This window comes from Podarcis liolepis, assembly GCF_965112155.1.
Source record: "Podarcis liolepis genome assembly, chromosome: 5".
NCBI classification, from domain to species: Eukaryota; Metazoa; Chordata; class Lepidosauria; order Squamata; family Lacertidae; genus Podarcis; species Podarcis liolepis.
Window position 1 is genome coordinate 94,034,275 of NC_139556.1, and position 21,357 is coordinate 94,055,631.

General features: G+C 41.5%; 1 protein-coding gene and 1 long non-coding RNA gene across 17 annotated transcripts in view; one reads left to right on the forward strand and one right to left on the reverse strand.

The window, feature by feature from the left end:
- Nucleotides 1-21,357, forward strand: part of ATP11B (ATPase phospholipid transporting 11B (putative)) — an 82,455-nt gene that overhangs the window by 4,765 nt on the left and 56,333 nt on the right. For all 16 annotated transcript variants that reach the window (XR_014526346.1, XR_014526347.1, XR_014526348.1 and 13 more), the window contains exons 2-3: nt 18,515-18,631; nt 20,624-20,713. Coding sequence is in view for 10 of the 16 variants with exons in the window: in XM_083503938.1 (XP_083360064.1) it covers nt 18,515-18,631; nt 20,624-20,713 (207 nt within the window). In the remaining 6 variants the exon portion in view is untranslated. The remainder of the gene's footprint in view (nt 1-18,514; nt 18,632-20,623; nt 20,714-21,357) is intronic.
- LOC310707469 lies at nt 1,943-6,146 on the reverse strand. Its single transcript, XR_014526476.1, has 2 exons — nt 4,842-6,146; nt 1,943-2,241 (listed from the first exon to the last, which is right to left on the reverse strand). It is a non-coding gene; the product is annotated as an uncharacterized lncRNA (long non-coding RNA).

Below are 21,357 nucleotides of genomic sequence, written 5' to 3' on the forward strand. Positions count from 1 at the left end.
AGTTAGGTCAGATTTAGTGATGAGAGCATGAATAAAATTTTGAGCAACCATAGCAAAGAGGAAGGTTTGATAACTTAATTATTTCATTTATTTAACCGGATTGTTTTTGTAGCATCCAGATAATACCATTTACCTATTTGCATTTTCATTCCTTGAGAAATGGAATGGTGGTTCTTTCCTATTGCTCCCTTTTAATTCTGAACTCTGATGGTGAATACCGTAAAAATGGAGCCAAAATGGGGTCACTGAGAAGCCAGCGGGGAAAAATCTGCATTCTTGTGGGAATCCTGATAGTTACAAGAAGTACATTAAAAATATATTTAAAAACCCGTACCCACCTTAAGAGCCCAATGAGCATGCCCAGCAAAATGCTGTGTAATAAGCATATTGTATGTTTGTTGAGGGTGGGAGGTGAATTGAAAAGCAGGTGGAGTAGAATTGAGTCTCCTAGTGGAGAACATGGTTGGTTGGAACCCTGAACAGAACTCCTAACATTTGTTGCTGGTCCCACTTGTATTATTATTAATGAGATTCCAGCTACAGAACACTTATGATTGGGGTGAGGAAAATCAGGGGTCAAAAGCACCTTCCCAAGCAACTTGGAAGGATATAGAATCCCAAAATTATTTTATTTTCTAAGGAAAATGGTCACTGATTTTTGCCAGAGTGTTCTATCATGTACCTCTGGCTTATTAGCATTTACTGTCTTGCAAAGAAGCCAATTCTAGTGTCTCACTGTTCTCTGAAATAATAATTGAAAGAGTTGTTTGCTTTCATTATAATGCATAAACATGTACAACCGTGGTGTCAGAATGTCCAAACAGAATAACAATTGCACAGCTTTGCAAACAGGCACCAAGATCTGCAAATGCTTTGCTATAGAGTTCGGTTAGGAAGTAGGAGTTTTTCTTTACAGTGTTCTTTTACTCCTCCTAATTTATATAATAAAGGAGAATGATAATCACAATTTATTGTACAGCTGTTAAACGCCTACATCTAGCACTTCTATATGGCAATGAGCACTACAGTTTCTATATACACAGTTTAATCTTGTGTCTATGATTTTTTTGATTCTATGTGTTCCTTACATATGTTTACTGTATATCCTGCCTTTCTCCACCAAGTGTACATGAGGCATCTCACCATAGAAAAAAGGACTGGTATAGCAAAATGATAATATAACACTGTGGCATGCAGTGACAGGGGCCAAGTGTACATGGCTGCCACAACTGGGAAGGCCCCTCCTTTCTGCCCATCCATAACATCTCAGATGGCAAGGGCACACAGAGGACAGTCCCCATAGAGGGACAGAGTTCTCAGGCTTGTTCATATGCAAGGAGATGATTTTAGTGCCTTAAATCCAGTCCAGGAACAAATTGGCTGTCAGCGCAGTTAGTAAAGGATTGGAGTAATATGCTCTGATCTCATAGTTCATAGTCCCTTCCCAAACCCTGGGAACCCACAGTAGTCCAACTTAGAGGAGACTAGAGTATGAATGAATGACTAAACTAAGTTTGGTTCCTGCTCAGAAGAATGCAGCTGTCTTTCCAGATCAACCTGATTAGAGACAATTCTACCCCACACCTGAGTATCTAGGAGTACTCTGAAATGGCAAATCTCTTGCTTTAGAGGAAATATAACCCCATTCAGGATAAGTTGTACACCACTCCAGAGGTCATCAAATTTCCCAGTCAACAGTACCTCCATCTCATTTGGATTAAGTCCCCACCACCACCACCACCAAATCTGTCTGGTCCAAAATGGCATTATTCAGTTATACACTGAGAAAGCTTTTCACATCCTCATGATATGTGTAGAAATTTGAGAGAAAACATCAGGATACAAACAAATTTGTCACTATATGAGTCTAAATCTACTTTTCGCCAGGATTAATCTTTGCTCTACAATTCTAATCATCAAAAAGCAAAAGTATCTGTAGGCATTACTTTTTCAAAATATTTTTGTATTACTTTTCATTTAAATTGATTCTGTGACAGTTTACAAAAAAAAATATATAACGCAGTACATAAGAGCAACGTAATGGAATTTTTAAAAATCTAATAGTGTAATGGAGATACAGAGCTGGTACTAGAATAAGAAAAGGAGGAAATAGATGAATTCCAGAAGTTCAAGATCCTACAGCAGTTGTTGGAGTCATTTCAAGTCCCATTTCTAGCACTGAAGTATTAGTGGAATGGCTAGGAGTGAGCCAGCTGGGTTATTCTTGTATTGCAAACAGACCTTGTGGTAAAAAAGATTTTGAATATTGTAAAAACATTGGTGTCACTGGGAGAAACCTTTCCGAAAGCTGATATGGATGCAGTAAATGGAATACTAGGCATGGGCTTCAGGTTCTTGGTTTCACATGCTGCCTTTGCGGTGAATGCAGATAAGAAAGTCTCGGCCATAGTTCACCTTTTCCCAGTAGGAATAATAGTGACTTAACTGGACTATTGTGAGGAGTACGAAGAGATAAGGAGTGCTATGTAAATGAAATTCAGTGCTGCTTATCGGCAGTGAAGGAGCCAGTAACCTTCTCTAGCCTGAGTGAATTTGCGGAAAGTTGCATAACATGCTAGGTGCAGCTATTTGTGCAGAAAGGCCCAGCCAAATTGGAAAGAAGCAGTTAGCAAGCCAGCTGCACTGATTCAGTAATAAATACTGTGTTAATAGACATTGGTTTTGAAGCATGAGCCCTGGATAAGCTCCTGCAGTGTTGTGCGGGACGTTGGAAGCAAAGTGGTGGAGAAAGGGTGGATTCCTCAAGGCAACCAAGTTTTACCCATTTTGAAATTCTTATATTTCTTGAGCAGGCATGCATACTAAATGGTTGCTGTAACAAAAAGCATATTGGTTAGGAGCTAAATTGAGCAAGATCCAAGAGTGTGTTTGGAAGCGTCATAAATATCCACAAATTTGAGAACTGAATAGATTGCAGAGGTGTTTGGAAGGACATGAAATGAGTACAAAATTTCATCTCTGTAAGTTCTCTAGAACAGTGTTTCCCAACCGGTGTTCCGCGGCACACTAGTGTGCCGCGAGACGTTGCCTGGTGTGCCGTGGGAGGGAGGCGGGCGAGTCGGGCGGCGAGAGGCGGGGCGGCGGAGGCAAGGAGAGGCCGCCCAGCGCGGGGCTCTCGCCGTCTGCCTGCCTGGCTGCCTGCGTGGCACTGACGTCACGAGGCTGTAACGTGCCCCACATAGGCACACGCGGGGCGGCGAGCGAGCTCCCTCCCACATCCCATCGTCGCTCGCTTCGGCCGGCCTACTGGGCTGTCGCAGGCGGAAGGCCTGCGCATGCGCGAGGTTTTCGCGCCTTCGGGATTCCCTTCACGCCTTCCTCCTCCCGGGTCCTTGAGAGCGCAGGAAGCGGCAGCGCGAGACCGGCGTTGAGCCTGGTAGGTATTGCGCTTGCCAAGGCAGTCATTTGGGAAATGAAAACTTGCAAAGCAAGCAACCAGTTCAATGTGAAGTATGTGTATGCTTAATATCCTGTATCTGAAACCTGTTCTGCCCCCTCCCCCACACTTGGTGCCATTTTCATCTACACATGCAGCAGAGTAAGTTGACCCAGAATAGTACCAATTCAGATGGCAGATGGGAGAATGACAGTGCTGAATGCTTTCCCATGTAGAACAGTCCCTGCAAATAAAAACCTAGCATATTTGGAAGAGGGATGCTAGCCTAACCATTACCTTCTATGCTGTTACTATTTTTTTATTTTTTTTACATAAGTAAAAAGTGACCTTTCCCCATCTGGCATGGTGGTGTGCCTCGAGATTTTTTTCATGAAACAAGTGTGCCTTTGCCCAAAAAAGGTTGGGAAACACTGCTCTAGAACACTAGTCTTCAGCTGGTGGGCCAGGAGCTTAGGAACCACTAGTGGGTTGTGGCCTGGTCCATGCCATTATATAGTAAAAGTTTAAAGTATTGGTACCCAAATGAATGTTTGTCCTGGGTCTGAAGAGTTTGATGACACTTGCTCTATATGATCCTGGTGAAATCACCTGTGCTAACTTGCTATTCAACAAGTTCATTAGGAAGCCCGGTATAAAAACAACCTGCAATTCATTGTGTCATTCAAGAGTACTTCATGTCTGTTTCTTTATGGGTGTTTCCATAGAAAAGCAGCCTTTAATTTTAAATATGTGTATGAGGAAGGTGGGTTTTTGTGTTCTAAGGATTTAGTCTTAATGTGGTTTAAGTAAGGCTTAGCCTTATTGAAATCTCATATTACTATTATTATTATTTTAAAAATGAACTTTATTTGACCCCGGGTGGAGAGAGCCTGGCTCATCCCTGGCTGTTGATTGGGCATCTGCTTTAGTTCTCCAGCTTTCCTTAAGCTTAAGGCAAAGCTGGGAAAATAGCTGCCTCCATGCAGCCTGGAGAATGGGGAAAGCTGAGTGCTCATCCACACTTCCCTTTGCTCTGCATTTCTAGGCCCATGTCTGAGTTTTCCAGGTCCAGGTCTGGTGGTGGTGGTTTGCACTGGCTCTTTCCCCACGAAAACCCATTCTTTACCACTGAATCGGAGCAAACAGCAATCTGCAGAAAACCTGAATTGACTTTTGCTCCAATTCAGCAGTAAAGAGTGGGTTTTCGTGTGGAAAGTGGTAAGCAGTGGGGCAAAAAAAATCAAAACCGAAAGTGCTTGGACATTGACCAGGAGAGTGCAGATCTGGGCTTAGAAATCACAAGGCAAAAGGTAAGTGCAGATGAGCCCTGAGCCAGGTGTTGAACTGAAATAAATACAGAGATCACAGGTTGCAGCTGTTAAAAGTAGCCTGAAGGAGACAGAACTTGCTGCACTTGCAAGGGAAAGCATTTAGAAGCACTTACGTCTGAGCATCCCCTGAAGCTTGATTTAACTTAACCTAACCGAAGGCATCTCTGAGTCTGAAAGAAGGGTGGATTTTTAAACTGCTATTGAGCTTCCTTTTGAAGCAACTAGCTAGTTCCTGATAATGTGCAGTAATCCTAATAGGTCAGCCTTTCTGTTGGGGATTCTGGCATTGTTACATCATTTATGTGGAACAGATGGTGAGGGTTCTGGCGGCGACAGTGGCTGAATAAAGGATATCCCTGGCTTGGCTCCATGAATTCTCAGTGGTCTGTGGTCCCTTGAGCTTCACAATAACATGTAATTGGAGCATCACATAAAGCTAGAGTCATTTGAGAATCAGTCTGGTTTATAACAACACCTGAAACGTATTGCCGTGCTTCACACTCATCCTGTACTGAGTTGACTCTGTGTGTATAAGAACAAGTGTCTTCATTTGTGTCATGAAGGATGGAGAAGCTGTTTTTCCCCTCTGATATTGCGCACAAGCATTGCCTTTGCTGTAATCATTTTACAGATGTTCCATTCATAAATCTCTTCTCATTTTACTTGTCCTTTTGTTATTGGTCCCAGCTACTGCTGTTGTCTTTCTCCCTGAAGTGGACATTCTGTTCTAGAAACATTTAGCTTGCCTTTCGTTGGCTTCCTGTTTAATGTAAGAACTCCCCTTTAAAAAAGCAGTAAGGTAAAAGGTAAAGGACCCCTGGATGGTTAAGTCCAGTCAAAGGTGACTATGGGGTTGCAGCGCTCATCTCGCTTCAGGCCAAGGGAGCCGGCATTTGTCCATAGAAAGCTTTCCGGGTCATGTGGCCAGCATGACTATGCCGCTTCTGGCGCAGTAGAACACTGTGATGGAAGCCGGAGCACATGGAAACACTGTTTACCTTCCTGCCACACAGTAGCAATGTGCAGGTCAGATAGTCCTGCTTGTTCCGCAAGACTAGGCATACATTTGGAAAATAAATGTATAAAATAAGCATCACTTAGGCTGCATCTGGGAACAGATACAGCTGAGAATTTTCCAAGTGTTATTTGTCAGCCAGCTGCTTTTCTGCACTCAAACCTCTTTTGTGTGCCAATTTTCAATATAGCCAACTTGTTATTTGTATCTTTCGCCACGCTGGCACAAACAACTGGGCAGCATCCTCTTTGCAGGGGTGAGTTGGCAATGCATATGGATATGCAGAGATTACTGCAAATGTTCCTTAAAAAGTTACTTTTATTAATCATTTAATGAATAAATTGTTTCCCATGAGGCATCCTGAAGTAAAAACATACAGGTAGGTAGCTGTGTTGGTCTGACGTGGTAGAAATATATATAAAAATAATAACAAAAAACAGTTGTCCAGTAGCACCTTAGAGACCAACTAAGTTTGTTCTTCGTATGAGCTTTCGTGTGCATGCACACTTTTTCAGATACCATTATTTATTTATACACACACACACACACACACACACACAGAACTTAAATATATGAAAGCAGCTAAAACACCTGCATGTTTAAATGCAGTTCATATATAACCAATATGAAAAACAATGTGTGCACACACAGAATGTGAAAATAACTTTAAAAGTCAATACAGATATCAACTTGTTTATCCCACATCGTCATGAAAATTAGTTTGACTGAGAGAGTGTGCTACATTTGAAAGGGATGTTCACAACGTCTATGTATGGTACCTGCAAAATTCTCCCATTGGTGATGATTTATTCATTGTGTATATTTTAAAAAAATTCTTAGCTGTTTTTCATTAAAATATTCAAGACAGCGTATATATACAGTTTAAAACTTAACAAATAAAAATGCAACCAGACAAAAAAAATTAAAAGCTAAGAACAATATAAAACAATTCCAAGGAGAATCATCTATATTCTGAAATGTCTGGGCAAATAGGAAGGCTTTCAGATACCCTTACTAGCAAATTTGGCGGGGAAATCTGAAGTCTCCCATATTAAATGCCTTTAGGTCAAATGATAATACACTGACCGTGGCAAAGTTTCTTTCGGAGGTCACAATAAACAAAAGACCATCATGCTCTAGACATAACAAAATGACTACCTTGGTCTCTTTCGCCTATTGTTTGGTTGTTTTAACTGTATCTTGTTTGGAAACTGTTTTGTGGGTCTATGGACCGCTATAAAGATATTTGATTTGATACCTGCCCAGTTTCTGTAGCCTAGATTATTTACAATGGTATTTTGAATCTTTCACTATATGAATGCAACTTTGCAAATGAACTATTGAGTAGGCCCAGTTCTCTCCATGGGACTTAACTATTCCATCTAGGATTTGTGAAAGTGTCTCCTGAACCTTTTGGAAACTTCCATGTGCATAGAGTTTCCACCTGCAATATGAATACTGTCAGCCAGTGCTGTCCAGTGCTACACACTTGGGAGTGTAGGAATATTTCTCGGGAACGTCTGCATAAGAGTAATTTCCAAGATCCTGTGCTGCCCACCCTGCCCCATCTGTATGCTTGTGTGTGAGGTGATATGCCAGCTCATCTTGCCAAGTGCACAGTTTACATTTTTTATCAATCAAATTGAAGGGCAAAGTGTTCACCTCAAGCAGTGTGCAATCAAAGAGTCCTGTGGGCCGCAGACAATTACTGCTTTAAACCCCCCCCCCCCAAAAAAAATGTGTCTTTCTTTCTAAACATGGCCCAGCACATTTGTAAGGTCACTTCAGGGTGTGAGTGAATATTATGGAATCATAACTCTGTTTAAGGTGGAGTAAAGCTTAAAGATCAGTGCTTATCTTTGTTAGTTATGGAATTGTTTTCTTTCGTATCACAGTTAACTATGGACTGGTGGTGGCTCTGATCTAGGAATGTTTGCACTAATGGGGCTCCCTTGGTGTGGATGGCAGACCAATAGTTTTGCGTATACGCTTGGTGGATTATTTTGCTATAGACATGCAAAGTTCAGATAGATAGATTTCCAATATATAACAATTACAAAAAAGATAAGAAAGAATACTAAAACAAAATCCCAACTCCCTCTCTCCCCACCCCCTTCCAGGACATACTAAGTTCAGTAAACTTGTTCTTTGTGGGTGGGGTTTACTTTCCTCTCTTCATAAGATAAAAATTTGTAATAAAAGCTGACAAGATTGACTGACTTTAGGGGAACTACCGTATTTTTCGCCCCATAGGACGCACTTTTCCCCCTCCAAAAATGAAGGGGAAATGTGTGTGCGTCCTATGGGGCGAATGCAGGCTTTCGCTGAAGCCTGGAGAGCGAGAGGCATCGGTGCGCACCGACCCCTCTCGCTTTCCAGGCTTCAGGAAGCTATCCACAAGCCTTGCAAGCCCGGCGGGAGTTCCTGCGGGCTCACAGGGCTTGCGGGCAGCAGCCTGCAGCCTGAAGCACGGGGCGCCCTCCGGAGGGCTCCCCGTGCTTCGGGCAGGTGTCCGCAAGCCTCACGCGCCCGGCGGGAGGTCCCGCCGGGTGTGCCAGGCTTGGGGCGGCAGCCGTGGCTGGGGAGGGGAATAATTTTTTTTAATTCATTCCCACCCCCCCAAAAAATGAGGTGAGTCCTATGGGCCGGTGCGCCCTATAGGACGAAAAATATGGTATATACACCTGCTTCTCAGGGCTCAAAATTAGCAGGGCACCAGGCGCATTTTACATCTAAAGATTCTCCATTTGCGAGCACCTGGCTGACACTCAAGGATTACTGAAATGCATGCGCTTTGAAGCTTCAAAGTATATGTTAAAGATAGACAATATGTTAAAGAGTTTAACAATAAAGAGTAGAGTGTTTTGAAAGCAAGTATGGTAGCAATATTTTTATTGTAAACACAAAATTAAACATGCATTATCAATTTCTGCTAAAAATGTGATATTAATAATGTGTCACTTATGTGAATTGTGTATTAATTCATGCTTATCAAAATAAGAAATAAAAAGTGTTGCTGGACCCCCCCCCCCCCCGGTCACTAGACATTCTGTTTTGGTGCCTGAGACCAGGTCCCAGAAGCCATTTGACTCCTAGCTTTTCTATCCCAGTTTCTAACACTGCTCTGCTTCTGCTTATATACTATTCTCAGTGGACATACACTGTCCTTGCACACTGAGCAGCTCATATACTGTTCCTTGATGGATTTCCATGTAGGCATCCATCAGGGATTATTTAGCTGTGATTGCTACATTGCTGAGGATTGGACTTGGGGTCACTTCCATCTCTACAATTCTATGTATGAAATCTTTATTGAATGTGAACTACTTCTCTCTTTAAGGAGATTGTAATAATATTTAAAATTGTAAACCACCTTGGGAGCTTTGTTAGAAAAGTGGTATATAAATGCAATAAATAATCATAAACAACACACTTTTCACATGCTACAATATTGATTTTATCTAGTTCTCTTAAGTAGTGGAATCATGCCTGGTTCTATTCTTGTTAGCAGTTCTGCACCTTTACTATCCTGTTTACGAACACATCTTTTCAATCAATAAGGGTTAGGACTATAATTAAAATGAAACCAGGGGATGTGAGAGCTCTTAGCAAGAAACTGAACGTTGCTGAAAAGTGCTTTGGAAGGTTTCTAGTAAGTTAACAATAAAACATCCTTTGTTCCACTCCTTGATTGTGCTTGCAGTTAGAAATTGTGTTTGCTAACCTTTTATCTCTGTTTTGGCTGGGAGGAGGATGCTGACCCCAGAAGCCTGGAGGAGGAATGTGGGAAAATGATTGCTTGTACATGAGAGCATGAGCAAAGTTCTTATTGTTACAGGGTGATCTCATAGCTAGAAGCATCCTTGGAGCATGAATAGCGCGTGAACAGCTCGTGCTGTCCTATATGATTGGCTAACGTGGCATGGCCTGATGCTCGTACGAAGGTCTTTATCTGCTGGCTAGAACAAATTGCTTGGCTTGTATTTTTTGTATCTTTCTATTTCACACAATAAAAGCTGTGCTGCATTAGCCCTAGGAGCAGCCATATTTCCCTAGGAGCAGCCATATTTCGGAACCTATCATGGTGTGAGACTGATTTTTCTTTGGATGCCGAGCTGTAACTCGACAATTGGTGCCCCGTGTGAGGCCTTCGGACTTCACGTTGTTTTTCATTATTCAGCACTCACCAACACGTCGTTCATCCACGTAGTGGATCCCTGGTGAGTGCTCCCGTGTGATTTCTTTCGGACTTCATGCTGTTTTACAACGTTCAGCTCTCACCTCGCCCCGCAAGGGCTGCAGACGCGTCGTTCATCCACGTAGTGGATCCCCGGTGAGAGCTCCCGTGTGAATGTGATTCTGGACTACGTTACGGACTTATCAGCACTTATCTCCGCCCGGACAGGGCAAAAAGGCGCCTCCCTCATCCTCCTAAGGATCCCTCGGTAAGTGCTCCCTGCTCTTTTTGCAACTCTTGCAATCATGGGAAAATCTCTCTCTGCACCACAGAAAAATTTTTTTAAAGACCTTAAATTCCTTTTGGCCAGTAACAACCTTGCTGTTCGGAAAGCTGACCTTAAGTCCCTTATAAAAGCCCTGGACACTCACTGCCCGTGGTTCCCCCAGGACGGAAATTGGGGGTTAGACGATTGGAAAAAAATTGGACACTTCTTTCAAAATCATCCTCAGATTGATGTAAAGGTTTTGCATGCCTGGGGTAACGTCTACAAAGCTATGTCGTGCTTAACTCCTTCAAACATTCTTCTGGCTGCTGCAACAGCTTCTTCAAACGCCCCCCCGGTTCCCGCTTTGCCTGCCTCAAACCTACCTCCTAAACCGCCGGACATTCTCTCTCCGGCTCCTCCTGTCACTCCCCTGCATTCTTCAAATTCTGCAGCACCCCCCGTTCTTCCACCTCCTCCGCCCAAGGCATTTGGCACCGCTCCTACTATTCCTCTCCAAGAAGAGACTCTTTGTACCACTGCTCCGTTGTTGCCTTTTGATTCTGATACTCCAAATCACTTTCCTGTGATTGCTCCTGCACCCCCAGCCCCCGTCATGCTGACCCAAACCGATGTTCTCGATGGGCTGACAGGAGGAGGCAATTTTCTTCCTATTGCCCAACAGTTGGCCCTTGATCCTATGTATTGGGCAGCCACCACAGCCTCAGCCCAAGAGGCTCTGGCCTCTGTCCCTGATGACAGGAATGAGCGAGATGGCCGATGGGGAAGCATCAGACAGGGTCCTGCAAAGCCCTATGGACAATTTGTTGATCGCTTGTATAATACCTTCAAGCGGCAAGTTCAGGACCTGGCAGCACAAGAACTGATTGTACGCCAGCTTGTGTTTGATGATGGAAATGAGGACTGTAAGCAAGCACTGCGCCCTCTAATGGCAACATCAAATATAGCCATTGCTGATATGCTTAAAGCCTGCCAGTCAGTGGGCACTGCTAGCCACGGCCTGCTAGCCACGGCCTTATCCTCCGCCGTGTCCCAAAATCCTGCAAAGGCTACAACCTGTTGGATTGACAGTGGCTAAGGAGAAAATCCAGCGGACCTTACCTATTACGTGCCTGGGACACAAGCTGACAGCATCTGCAGCCATTCCAGTCACGCCTCAACTACAGTTTCCTGATTTTAGACTGGTGGATTTACAACAAATTCTTGGACAGCTGAATTGGATAAAGAGTTATTTGGACCTGCCCACCTCTACTTTGTCTCCACTATTTTCTGCCCTTAAAGAACACAAGAATCCAGCGGACAAGATCACAATCACCTCTGCAATGGAAGAGGCTCTTCCACAGCTGTTCCAGTGTTTCCTGGCACGCTGAAAGGCCATCTTCACCCCTACTGCATTGGCCCCCCTTTTCCCTGGGAAGCCACTTCAACCACCAAACATCATTACAGTTTTGCTGCCTCCTAATAGCGATCATCCCATCTGTGTCACCACGTTTCATTGGGCTTGGACTTTTGACTCAGCAGTACAAGGAGCAATACATCAGACTTATTTACAGCAAATGGGCTCCTGTATCTGCAGAAATGGCTGTGTGGCTTCTCCTGGATTGTGGTTTTTACATGCCAATAATCGAGCCATGAAATATCACACAGGTTGCTTGGAAGTGGCCATTGGACTAATTTACCATTCTCATCTTTATTGGCATCACTTGGATTTTACCCCCCAGATCTTTTTTTCTCCTCCCTCAGGAGTCCTGCCCTATGATGTGTTCCTCTGAGCATGTACAGAGGGCTGTCTTGAAACTATTGTGGACTCTTGGCAAGGGAGGGGGTGAAGGGATTTCAGTGTGTTCCAGTTGTTTCATTTTTGTGCTTTGGCATGGTTCCCGGACAGAAAGCAACTTGCAATATGGTTTTTTAACACGGCCCACGAAGACAATGGGCTCTGTTCTCGACCTTGTTGCAATCTTTTTAGTTACAGCAAGTGGAATATGCTTGAAGCGAAAAGAATATGCTTGGCTAGTGCCCTTTTAGCTGCTGAGAAAAATGATTTTAAAAAGCTTCTCAAAGCTTTGAACCTCTTTTTTGGTGATGGTATTCTAGCATTCCAGTAAATGCTTCATATAAGATTAGCAATAATATGAAGGACAATCGCATAAGTTTACCTCCTGTATTTCTATCGCTCGTAGAATTGGCTCCTTATTGTTTTCATTTTAATCACAATAGCAAAAAAATTTTAGGTCATTATCCATATTGTAATTGGACATATGTATACATTAACGGATCTTCTTGTTTTCTTAATGTTACAACCATGAGTGGCAGACCAAAGGTTTTAATTAATAATGTCACAACTTACATGACCTATGAACAACAAGCTGCGTGTAGAGACTTTTATGTTTGGTTCAGCCATCTCTAGGTCCCTTCTGCCTTCTTTAGGTGCAGCCATGAATTACCGTGATTTGCATAGATTGGCAAATTCGACCGAAGTCTTGTTTAATTCTACTATTTTGGCTTTAAAAATGATTAACAAAGAAATATCAGAAATAAGAAATGTAGTTCTTCAACATCATTATGCTTTAGATGTGATCCTTGCTTCTAAAGGTGGAATTTGTGCCTTAATTCATTCTCATTGCTGCATGTATATAACTGATCAATCGACCAATATCTCAGCTACTATTGATCATATGGAACAAATGATAGCCCATAATCCTTTGAATCCACCTGAAGGTTTTGATCCATGGGAGTGGTTGTCTTCTTGGTTACCTAATGGATTATGGTTAAGAAAAATATTATTGATTGTAATTGCATGTATTGCTGGCTTCATTATGGTGTGTTGTTGCATTCAATGCATACCCTCTTTGATTTCCCAATGCACTGCATGGTGGTACCGACCACGGCCCACCACAGGGGTTACAAGAGGAATTTATGTTGCAAAGTGTAGACGCTTAGGCAATGAAGTGTACGATTTGGACTAATGGTCCCTCTTTTCCTCTAATAATATAAACAAGAAAAGGGGACATGTGGGAAAATGATTGCTTGTACATGAGAGCATGAGCAAAGTTCTTATTGTTACAGGGTGATCTCATAGCTAGAAGCATCCTTGGAGCATGAATAGCGCGTGAACAGCTCGTGCTGTCCTATATGATTGGCTAACGTGGCATGGCCTGATGCTCGTACGAAGGTCTTTATCTGCTGGCTAGAACAAATTGCTTGGCTTGTATTTTTTGTATCTTTCTATTTCACACAATAAAAGCTGTGCTGCATTAGCCCTAGGAGCAGCCATATTTCCCTAGGAGCAGCCATATTTCGGAACCTATCATGGTGTGAGACTGATTTTTCTTTGGATGCCGAGCTGTAACTCGACAGAGGAATAGAATTGCTTTTTTAAAAAAAGTTCATTTAAAAGCATAGCATCTTGTCTGTAGCGTTCAGTAGTTACTTCATTGACCTGATTTTCAATGGTCCCCTGTAGCTTATGGCCCAGCACTCACAACTCCTTCTAACCCTCCTTCTATAGCCATGCCTTTTAGGAAAAAAAGCACAAGAGCCGTTTAATTGCTTGCATGAAAGTTTTGAGAGCCAGCAAATATCAGTAGCTGGATTTGATCTGACAAAGCACTTCCTGAAACACAAGGTCATCTCTGCCTGGCAGAATGCAGGTGGCACGGTTGCAGCTAAGCTCTGTTTTATGTAAATGTCTCCTTCCCTGTGAAAAGATTTTTGAGAGAAACAATTTAGTAAATGAAATGCGTTTATGCTTGAAAAAGGAATGGAAGCATGAATCCCAGTCTAAACCTAATTAAAACCCACAGCCTTGTCAGATTTTTGAAATGCAGCAATTCAGCGAGAGCTTTCTAGATTATAGAACTTTAGTATAGAACTATATTACACAACTTTCTATATTACAGAATTCAGGGGCTCTGAGGAGGATTTATGTGCCATAGTGGCAACGTTTTCATGCTGAAACTTAGGAAACTGGGAACGGCTCTCGTTTACTTTATGGCTTGGAAACTGAAATATTAAACACTGCAGTTTTTATGCAGAAGCATTGCTGTAGAGTAAGCATCAGGCTGCAGTGAACCGAGTGCCCTGCTTAAAAGAATGGAAAAACTTACGTTTTGGGAGCCAGTGTTGTTATAGCAGAGTGTAACTGTGCCTCAGCCTCACCTACATCACAAGGTGGCTATGAGGATAAATTGAGGAGCAGCATCTACACTGCCTTGAGATCCTTAGAGGATATGAGAGAGCTGAATTTTAATAAGTAATGTTCAAAAATATGCCTCTGTTAGATAAGAGCCAGATGACATTTTTGTCACTTCATGGCTTGTTTACATGAAACATTTTGTCATGGAGTCTGTTCGTAATGTGAACAAGCTCCCAACAATTAGTCTTTGTCTTGTAATTAACATGCAAAATACATCAGGGAAAGGGTTTGGTTACGATTAGTTGTAGCCAATTGAGCTACTTAGAGTAGACCTATTAAAATCAGTGGGTGAATAATTTAAGTACATTGATTTCAGTGGGGAGCGTACTTGGCTATAATCTGATCTACCTATGGATGACAAGCATTCTTGTCTTTGTACTAGTGAATGAGATGTACACAGTTTTCTTTTAATAATACTTTTTATTTATTGCTACTGTTTATTAACAAAAGAGAGGGGGTGTTTTGCTTTTGTTTTTGGAAGATACAGCAGCTGAGAGAAGAAAATGGCATTCCGTGATCTTGAACAAACCTCTTCAGAGACAACTTACATTGCTTCTTCATAACTTGATTTACCTTTGAGGTTGTCTTACTTCCTCTTAGCTGATCATGTGTTCTAGTTTCGTCTACTACAAGCATAGGCAAACTCGGCCCTCCAGATGTTTTGGGACCACAGTTCCCATCATTCATGACCACTGGTCCTGTTAGCTAGGGATAATGGGAGTTGTAGTCCCAAAACATCTGGAGGGCCGAGTCTGCCTATGCCTGGTCTACTAGGTCACAGCATGTGTGAGTTGATGTAAGATAAGGGAGAAATTACCTTAATAATGAACAGTTCGGTGGACAATAATTGCTTCTGAGTGTAAGAACCTGTCTAAACTGGCCTTCATGTACTTGGTGTTCTCTACTATTTCGGTCTGCAGCAACCATCAGCCTCAGTCACATGGCCAATGTGTAGGTAGGAAAGATGGAAATCGTGCTCTCCAAATGCTCTGGAGAAGGCTGATCGAAACTGAACAGTTGAAGGCTCTTCGTAGCAATTTCCCACATCAGGAAAGTCCAGTTCCAAGTCTTTTCTAACTAGGAGCAGTTGGCCATGGCCTTCAGTTGAAAAATTTGACAACAAACATTTTATCTACACAGGACCAAATACCAGCCGTTGAATTAGTGCATTTGGAGAGGAAAATATAGCAGGAAAATAACTTTGCAAAATTCTTGTGCACCAGCAATTTTTTAAAAAATCTCAAACTCATTGCCACTGACTCATTCTTAAATAATAAAACAGCTAGTAATGGACTTACCCCTTCCAGTTAAGATAATAACATGGTATTTTGCCAGTGCTGTGTGGAACATTGGCAAAGAATTTTGCATCTTAAGTAATTTTGACTGAAAAGATAGTTTCCAACTTTTTTCAGGTCCGTCCTGCCTAATAACTTGCCAGTGTTGCAACTACAATTTGTTTAATAACTGCTGAGTTGTATAGGATACTCAGAAAAGGTATAAAATCTTCTAATTCCCAAATCTGGCTCATAAAACCATAGCCCCAAGGGATCTTCAGTTCATTTTGCCCCATAACAAACATCTTTGAAGCCCAGGGGAGTTTTAAAAGAGAGTTTATTGTTTATAAAGGCTTTAAACTGCTTTTAATATATAAAAATCTCAGAATTTTGTTAAAAAGAAAGCCACTGGTCACAGTCAATTCCTTGGTCATGGCACAAAATCACTTTTTGGGCCCAGACCATAGTTTGGCACCACACACATTTATCTTTCAGGTCAGATGGTTTTAATTCTCTATTGACCTTCAGTTGCACATGTTACTCTACTTCTTGTCCTTTATACGTCATTTTGATTGCAAGTAGTGTTTTTTTTCTGTTCTCTGTATTGATGAGTTTTCTTGCTCTATTTTGGCTTTATAATGCTTACTAGGGAATGGGATGAACCATTAGAGGAAATTTTGTTTAATGGCCAGATGCTTCAGACTTAGTGATGTTGGCCCACAGTTAAACCTGTATTTACAAGTGAGTTCTAAATGTTTTCTGTCTCTACTTCTGTAGATTTTTTAGAAAGGGGTATAGCCTTTGGTATAATACCTCTTGAAATGATGGATCGCTGGTGTGTTTGCTTTCCAGTCTGAAATGCCCATCAGTGAAAGGAAGTCCTACCCCTTTAAGCTAATTTGAGGAGAATCCCCTAGCCTGGAAGTACTGAACCCAAATTTGTGCAGAAGTTCTATATATATACAGGCCAAACCTTACGCCAAAGAATAAACGGACATAAATCAGACATCAAGAATCACAAAACAGAGAAACCAGTAGGAGAACACTTCAATCTCCCAGGACATTCTATACAAGATCTCAAAGTAGCTGTTTTACTACAAAGGAGTTTCAGAAATAGACTGGAAAGAGAAGCTGCTGAATTGCAACTCATTACCAAACTTAAAACCATGGAGAGACCTGGTCTCAACAGAGACATTGGATTCTTATCTCATTATACATGACTAGCTATTTTTCACCTTCTCACCCCTTGCCTTTTCCTGTAAGACCTATTGCAGTCGTTAAGAGTCGTCAACAGGCTCATCTCAGCTATCTGCCAATCACCCATTCCCACCACCCTTCTGAGTAATACCCCTCCCCACCTTCTCACTATATACAGTGGTGCCTCGCAAGACGAAATTAATTGGTTCCGCAAGTTTTTTCTTCTTGCAAGTTTTTCGTCTTGCGAAGCACGGTTTCCCATAGGAATGCATTGAAAATCAATTAATGCGTTCCTAGGGAAACCGCTTGCCAGGCTGGCGGTGCGGAGAAGGGCTTTTCTCCCCACCGCAAGCCTTCAGGACAGGTACGGGAACAGAGGGGAAGGCGCGCAGCGTGGGAGGAGGGTTTTTCCTCCGCACCGCCAACATTCAGAACAGCATTCTGAATGTTGGCGGTGGGAAGGAAAACCCTCCTCCCACCCCAAGTCTTCAGGAAAGCCATCCGAAGCTGGAGTTGTAGTCCCAAAACATCTAGAGGGCCGAGTTTGCCTGTGCCTGCCCTAAATTCTCTGACTCTTGCCACTTGAGAGTGTGTTCCAGCAAAGTGATATGCCAGTCCCACAGGTTTCTCTGTACAAGTCAGAGGACTTGGGGAAGAGGAGGAGGTAGTCTTCACATCCCTGGTCAGTAGCTAGTTCTGCTGCATGGCCAAGTGCCTGTATTTCCTTCCACTCTGTAGGGTGAGGAGATATGTGCTTAGTTTTGCGTTCATGAACAATGGCTGGGAGAGGCAAAGGGTGGGGTGGGTGCTCTTCTCCCTCCCTCCTTCCCTCCCCCACTTCTCAGAGTGTGAAATTTGGGCAACGGATGTGTGGGTCTCCTATTCGGTGACTAACTCTTGTGGGTTTTGCTCTGTATCAAACCTTTGCCACCTCACTTGCTACTTTCTGTACAAATGTCTTCTGCCTTTTGGTATCTGTTTCCACTTCGCTTTGATGTATTCATTCTGCACCATCACCCCAGTTCCTTCTTTTTATATGCTCTGGCAGAAAACCAGTAATTTTCCCTTAACTTGCACTACCTGCAGGTGCTAATTTCTTCTGACACTTGTATACTTTTTGACACTTGCCTAAATTCATACTTGTTTTCATGGCACTTGTCCAAAACTCTTGGGAAACACTACAAAGGTTAAAATAATACCATTAATCAATGTATTTAAATTATATTAAAGAGCACTCCAGGAATGAATAGCAGATGTTCCTTCTTTCTACCATATGTTGAATTCAGCAGAGGTTTTTTAATTGTGGAAATTAATTGTTTAAACTGTTGGGGATTTCTATAGCAGTAAACATAATCTTTGGGTTAGATGTTGAATGCTAGTTCCAATACATGCTTATCACTGAGGTCAACTGGTTGTTCTTGGGCAAGGAGTCATTTGGTGGTATTGGAGTAGTTCTATTGAAGATAGTGCCGTAACATAGTTAGGATCATTAATTTCAATGGATCTACTCTGAGTAAAACTTGGCTGAGTACCACCCACTATCGTCTGAGGATAAAAGCCAGGCTTACTTGATATCAAGTATTGTAAATGCTGTAGAAATTATTTGTGGATATAAGTGGAATCACTTTTCTTCTTTCAGGGTTTTGACCCACCACATCAGAGTGATAACCGAACTATTTATATAGCCAATCGTTTTCCTCAGCATGGTCATTATGTTCCTCAGAAGTTTGCAGAAAACAGAATAATCTCCTCTAAGGTAAGGGAAACCTTTACCTACCTGAATTTTTGCTTTGTCCCGCATGCTGGATAAAGGTAGGTTTTGACTTTGTCTATTCAGGTCATGTCAGAATACAAAAAATAACCAACCAGCAGCAAAAACATATGTCCAAAAGCTCAGATTTCATACCAGCAATAATATGTACCTACATATTAGTGTATTTTCACATTGATTGTAGCACACTTAACTTCTGAATGCCTTGTTTTCCTATAAAGTCTAAAACTGCTGTTACAGCATTATCAAATAATGCAAAACCATTCATCCACCTGCTGAATATGCGTTGACGTCTCCATTTGTATCATGTACAAGAAAATCATTGGGTTGGTCCTAATTCTGAGTTTTGGGGAATGGTTTGACATACACCAGCACATCTAGGGTGTGAGGATGATTAAGTAGGAAATGTTTACAAAGCAATCCCGCATAGAGATCGGGGCTTCTTTAAAATTAATACTTAATGTATGATTGACCTTTCCAATTAATCCATTAAACCAAAGTACAGTATATTCCCCAAACTGCCTATTCTTGGTCAGTACACTGATTTTCTGCTCACTGCTTAAAAGAGAATTTGTTAGGGACCGTGTCTGTGTCCATAAAAGAATAAGAAGTTAAACTCCCCCAAGTGCTGGCCAGATGTCATGACAGTGGATGCTGAAAAAGAATAGCAGAGTGTGAATGGCTATTAGCACAATATTTTGGTGAAACTTGGCTGGTGAGAAATCTGAGTGGAATTTAAATGAATGGTGCTGGCGGCAACCGTAGATTCTACAGGGCAGATTTCTAAAACTCACTGTCAGTTTATTCTTTTAGATAACTTTTTAGAAATGAGAACGCTGCAAAGGCTGAAAGAATGTTGGGAATGGGACTTTATGCTTTGCAATACGAAAATAGGCAATAGTTGCAATAGGCAACGCTGCATGGACAAAATTATGGAGTAAGAAGTCAGTGCATTCTGTGTCAATGTAAGGAAAGCAAGCAATGCATAAAAACATTTTCTGTTGGAACTTCATGCCTATTAAATTGCCTTCCACCTCACCATCATTTTCTCAGAGGTACTGGAGATGTAGTATCTCCAGTTCCCACTCTGTGTATTATATTGTGTATATGTGTTTTGTAAGGGGGGAGGGGATTAACTGGTTATTTACAGGTTACAGCAAGACTGCCCATCACATGCATTTGGAAATAATAGGGAAAAGCCACGATGTAAACATGGTATGATAAAGTCTGGTTGCTGGCCATGTCTGAAAAGCTAACCCCAAAAGTTCAATTCTATAGAGGATTGTAACAAAAGAAAGACATTTTATCCAGTCCAGTTTGACTTCGTAAAACGTATAAACAATCAAAGTGACTAATGTATTCAAAGTCAGAGAGGTCAAACAATTTTATGGCCATTTTGTGGGGGGAAAGTACATTTATAATGCATTGGTGTAAGTTCAGAAACATGTAAATCCTTTATAAAAAAATTCCTTCCAGTAGCACCTTAAAGACCAACTAAGTTAGTTCTTGGTATGAGCTTTCGTGTGCATGCACACTCCTTTATTAGGTATAATATAATCTACCGTATTTTTCCATGTATAAGACGCACCACATGTGATGTCAAGTGTGGGGAAGGTGACTGTGATTTGGGGGAAATGATTTTATGGTCCAAAGTAGAATCCAAACCAGGCCAAATTAGGTCTCTGGGCTGGAGGTTGCCATCCCTCTGCCAGATTTTAGGTGGTCAAAAGCTGAACTTGGAAAATAAGTTTTTCAGTCACTAATTGCTATCTCTCAAGTCTTTTCCTTGGTGTGGTGTTAAACTAATGGTAAAAAAAAATTTGACATGAGATTTTAGGAAGAGGGTTATCTTATTTTAGATCCACTTAATAAATTTCTTGGGGAAACTCCCTAATATTTAAAGCTGAAAATTGTTTTATCTTCTGCAGTGTGGCTTGTGACTCTGCTTGTAACTGTTGATATTTCTTTCTCTTACAGTATACTGTATGGAATTTTGTTCCCAAAAATTTATTTGAGCAGTTCAGAAGGGTAGCCAACTTTTATTTTCTTATTATATTTTTGGTTCAGGTAAGTAATTTATATTCCGCTTAATACCAAAATAAGCTTTAAGTAATTTATAGGCTTCTAAGTGATTGGGTAATCTAGCATTGCTTTAGGATATATAACAGATGTGGACTCTCACATACGGGAATTGATTGTTATGGTTGTTGATTGTTGAATATAAGGATGCTAGTGTATGAGGGTTTGGTTTAGAAACTCTTAATGCATAGAATTAAGCCTTGACATTTTGCAAATATGGGGGGTTGGTTTCCAGTGAATTTGATTTTTAATACAATAATTTAGAATTAAAAAATTGTCCAGTAGCACCTTAGAGACCAACTTCGTAGGACTAACATGGCTACCTACCTGAATAATTTAGAAGGAAGAGTTAAAACCTTGAAAGAAATTTATAGTCAAATGTTGCTGGTAAGAGTGAGATAGTCAGTAATAATGGATTTGCTCTGAGGTGGAGTGGGAGAGGTAATCTATATTCATTTCTCGCTAAGCCAGAAAATGACCAGGTAACTTGCTTGATGTGATACACTTTGCATATTCTCACTACCCACCTACCATGAATAGAAAAGAATTCAGGAAAGTTAGAATACTCAGGCATTAGCTTTGGAGCATAAATGCATGGTGGCATGTATTCCATCACTGTCAAAATAAGAAAG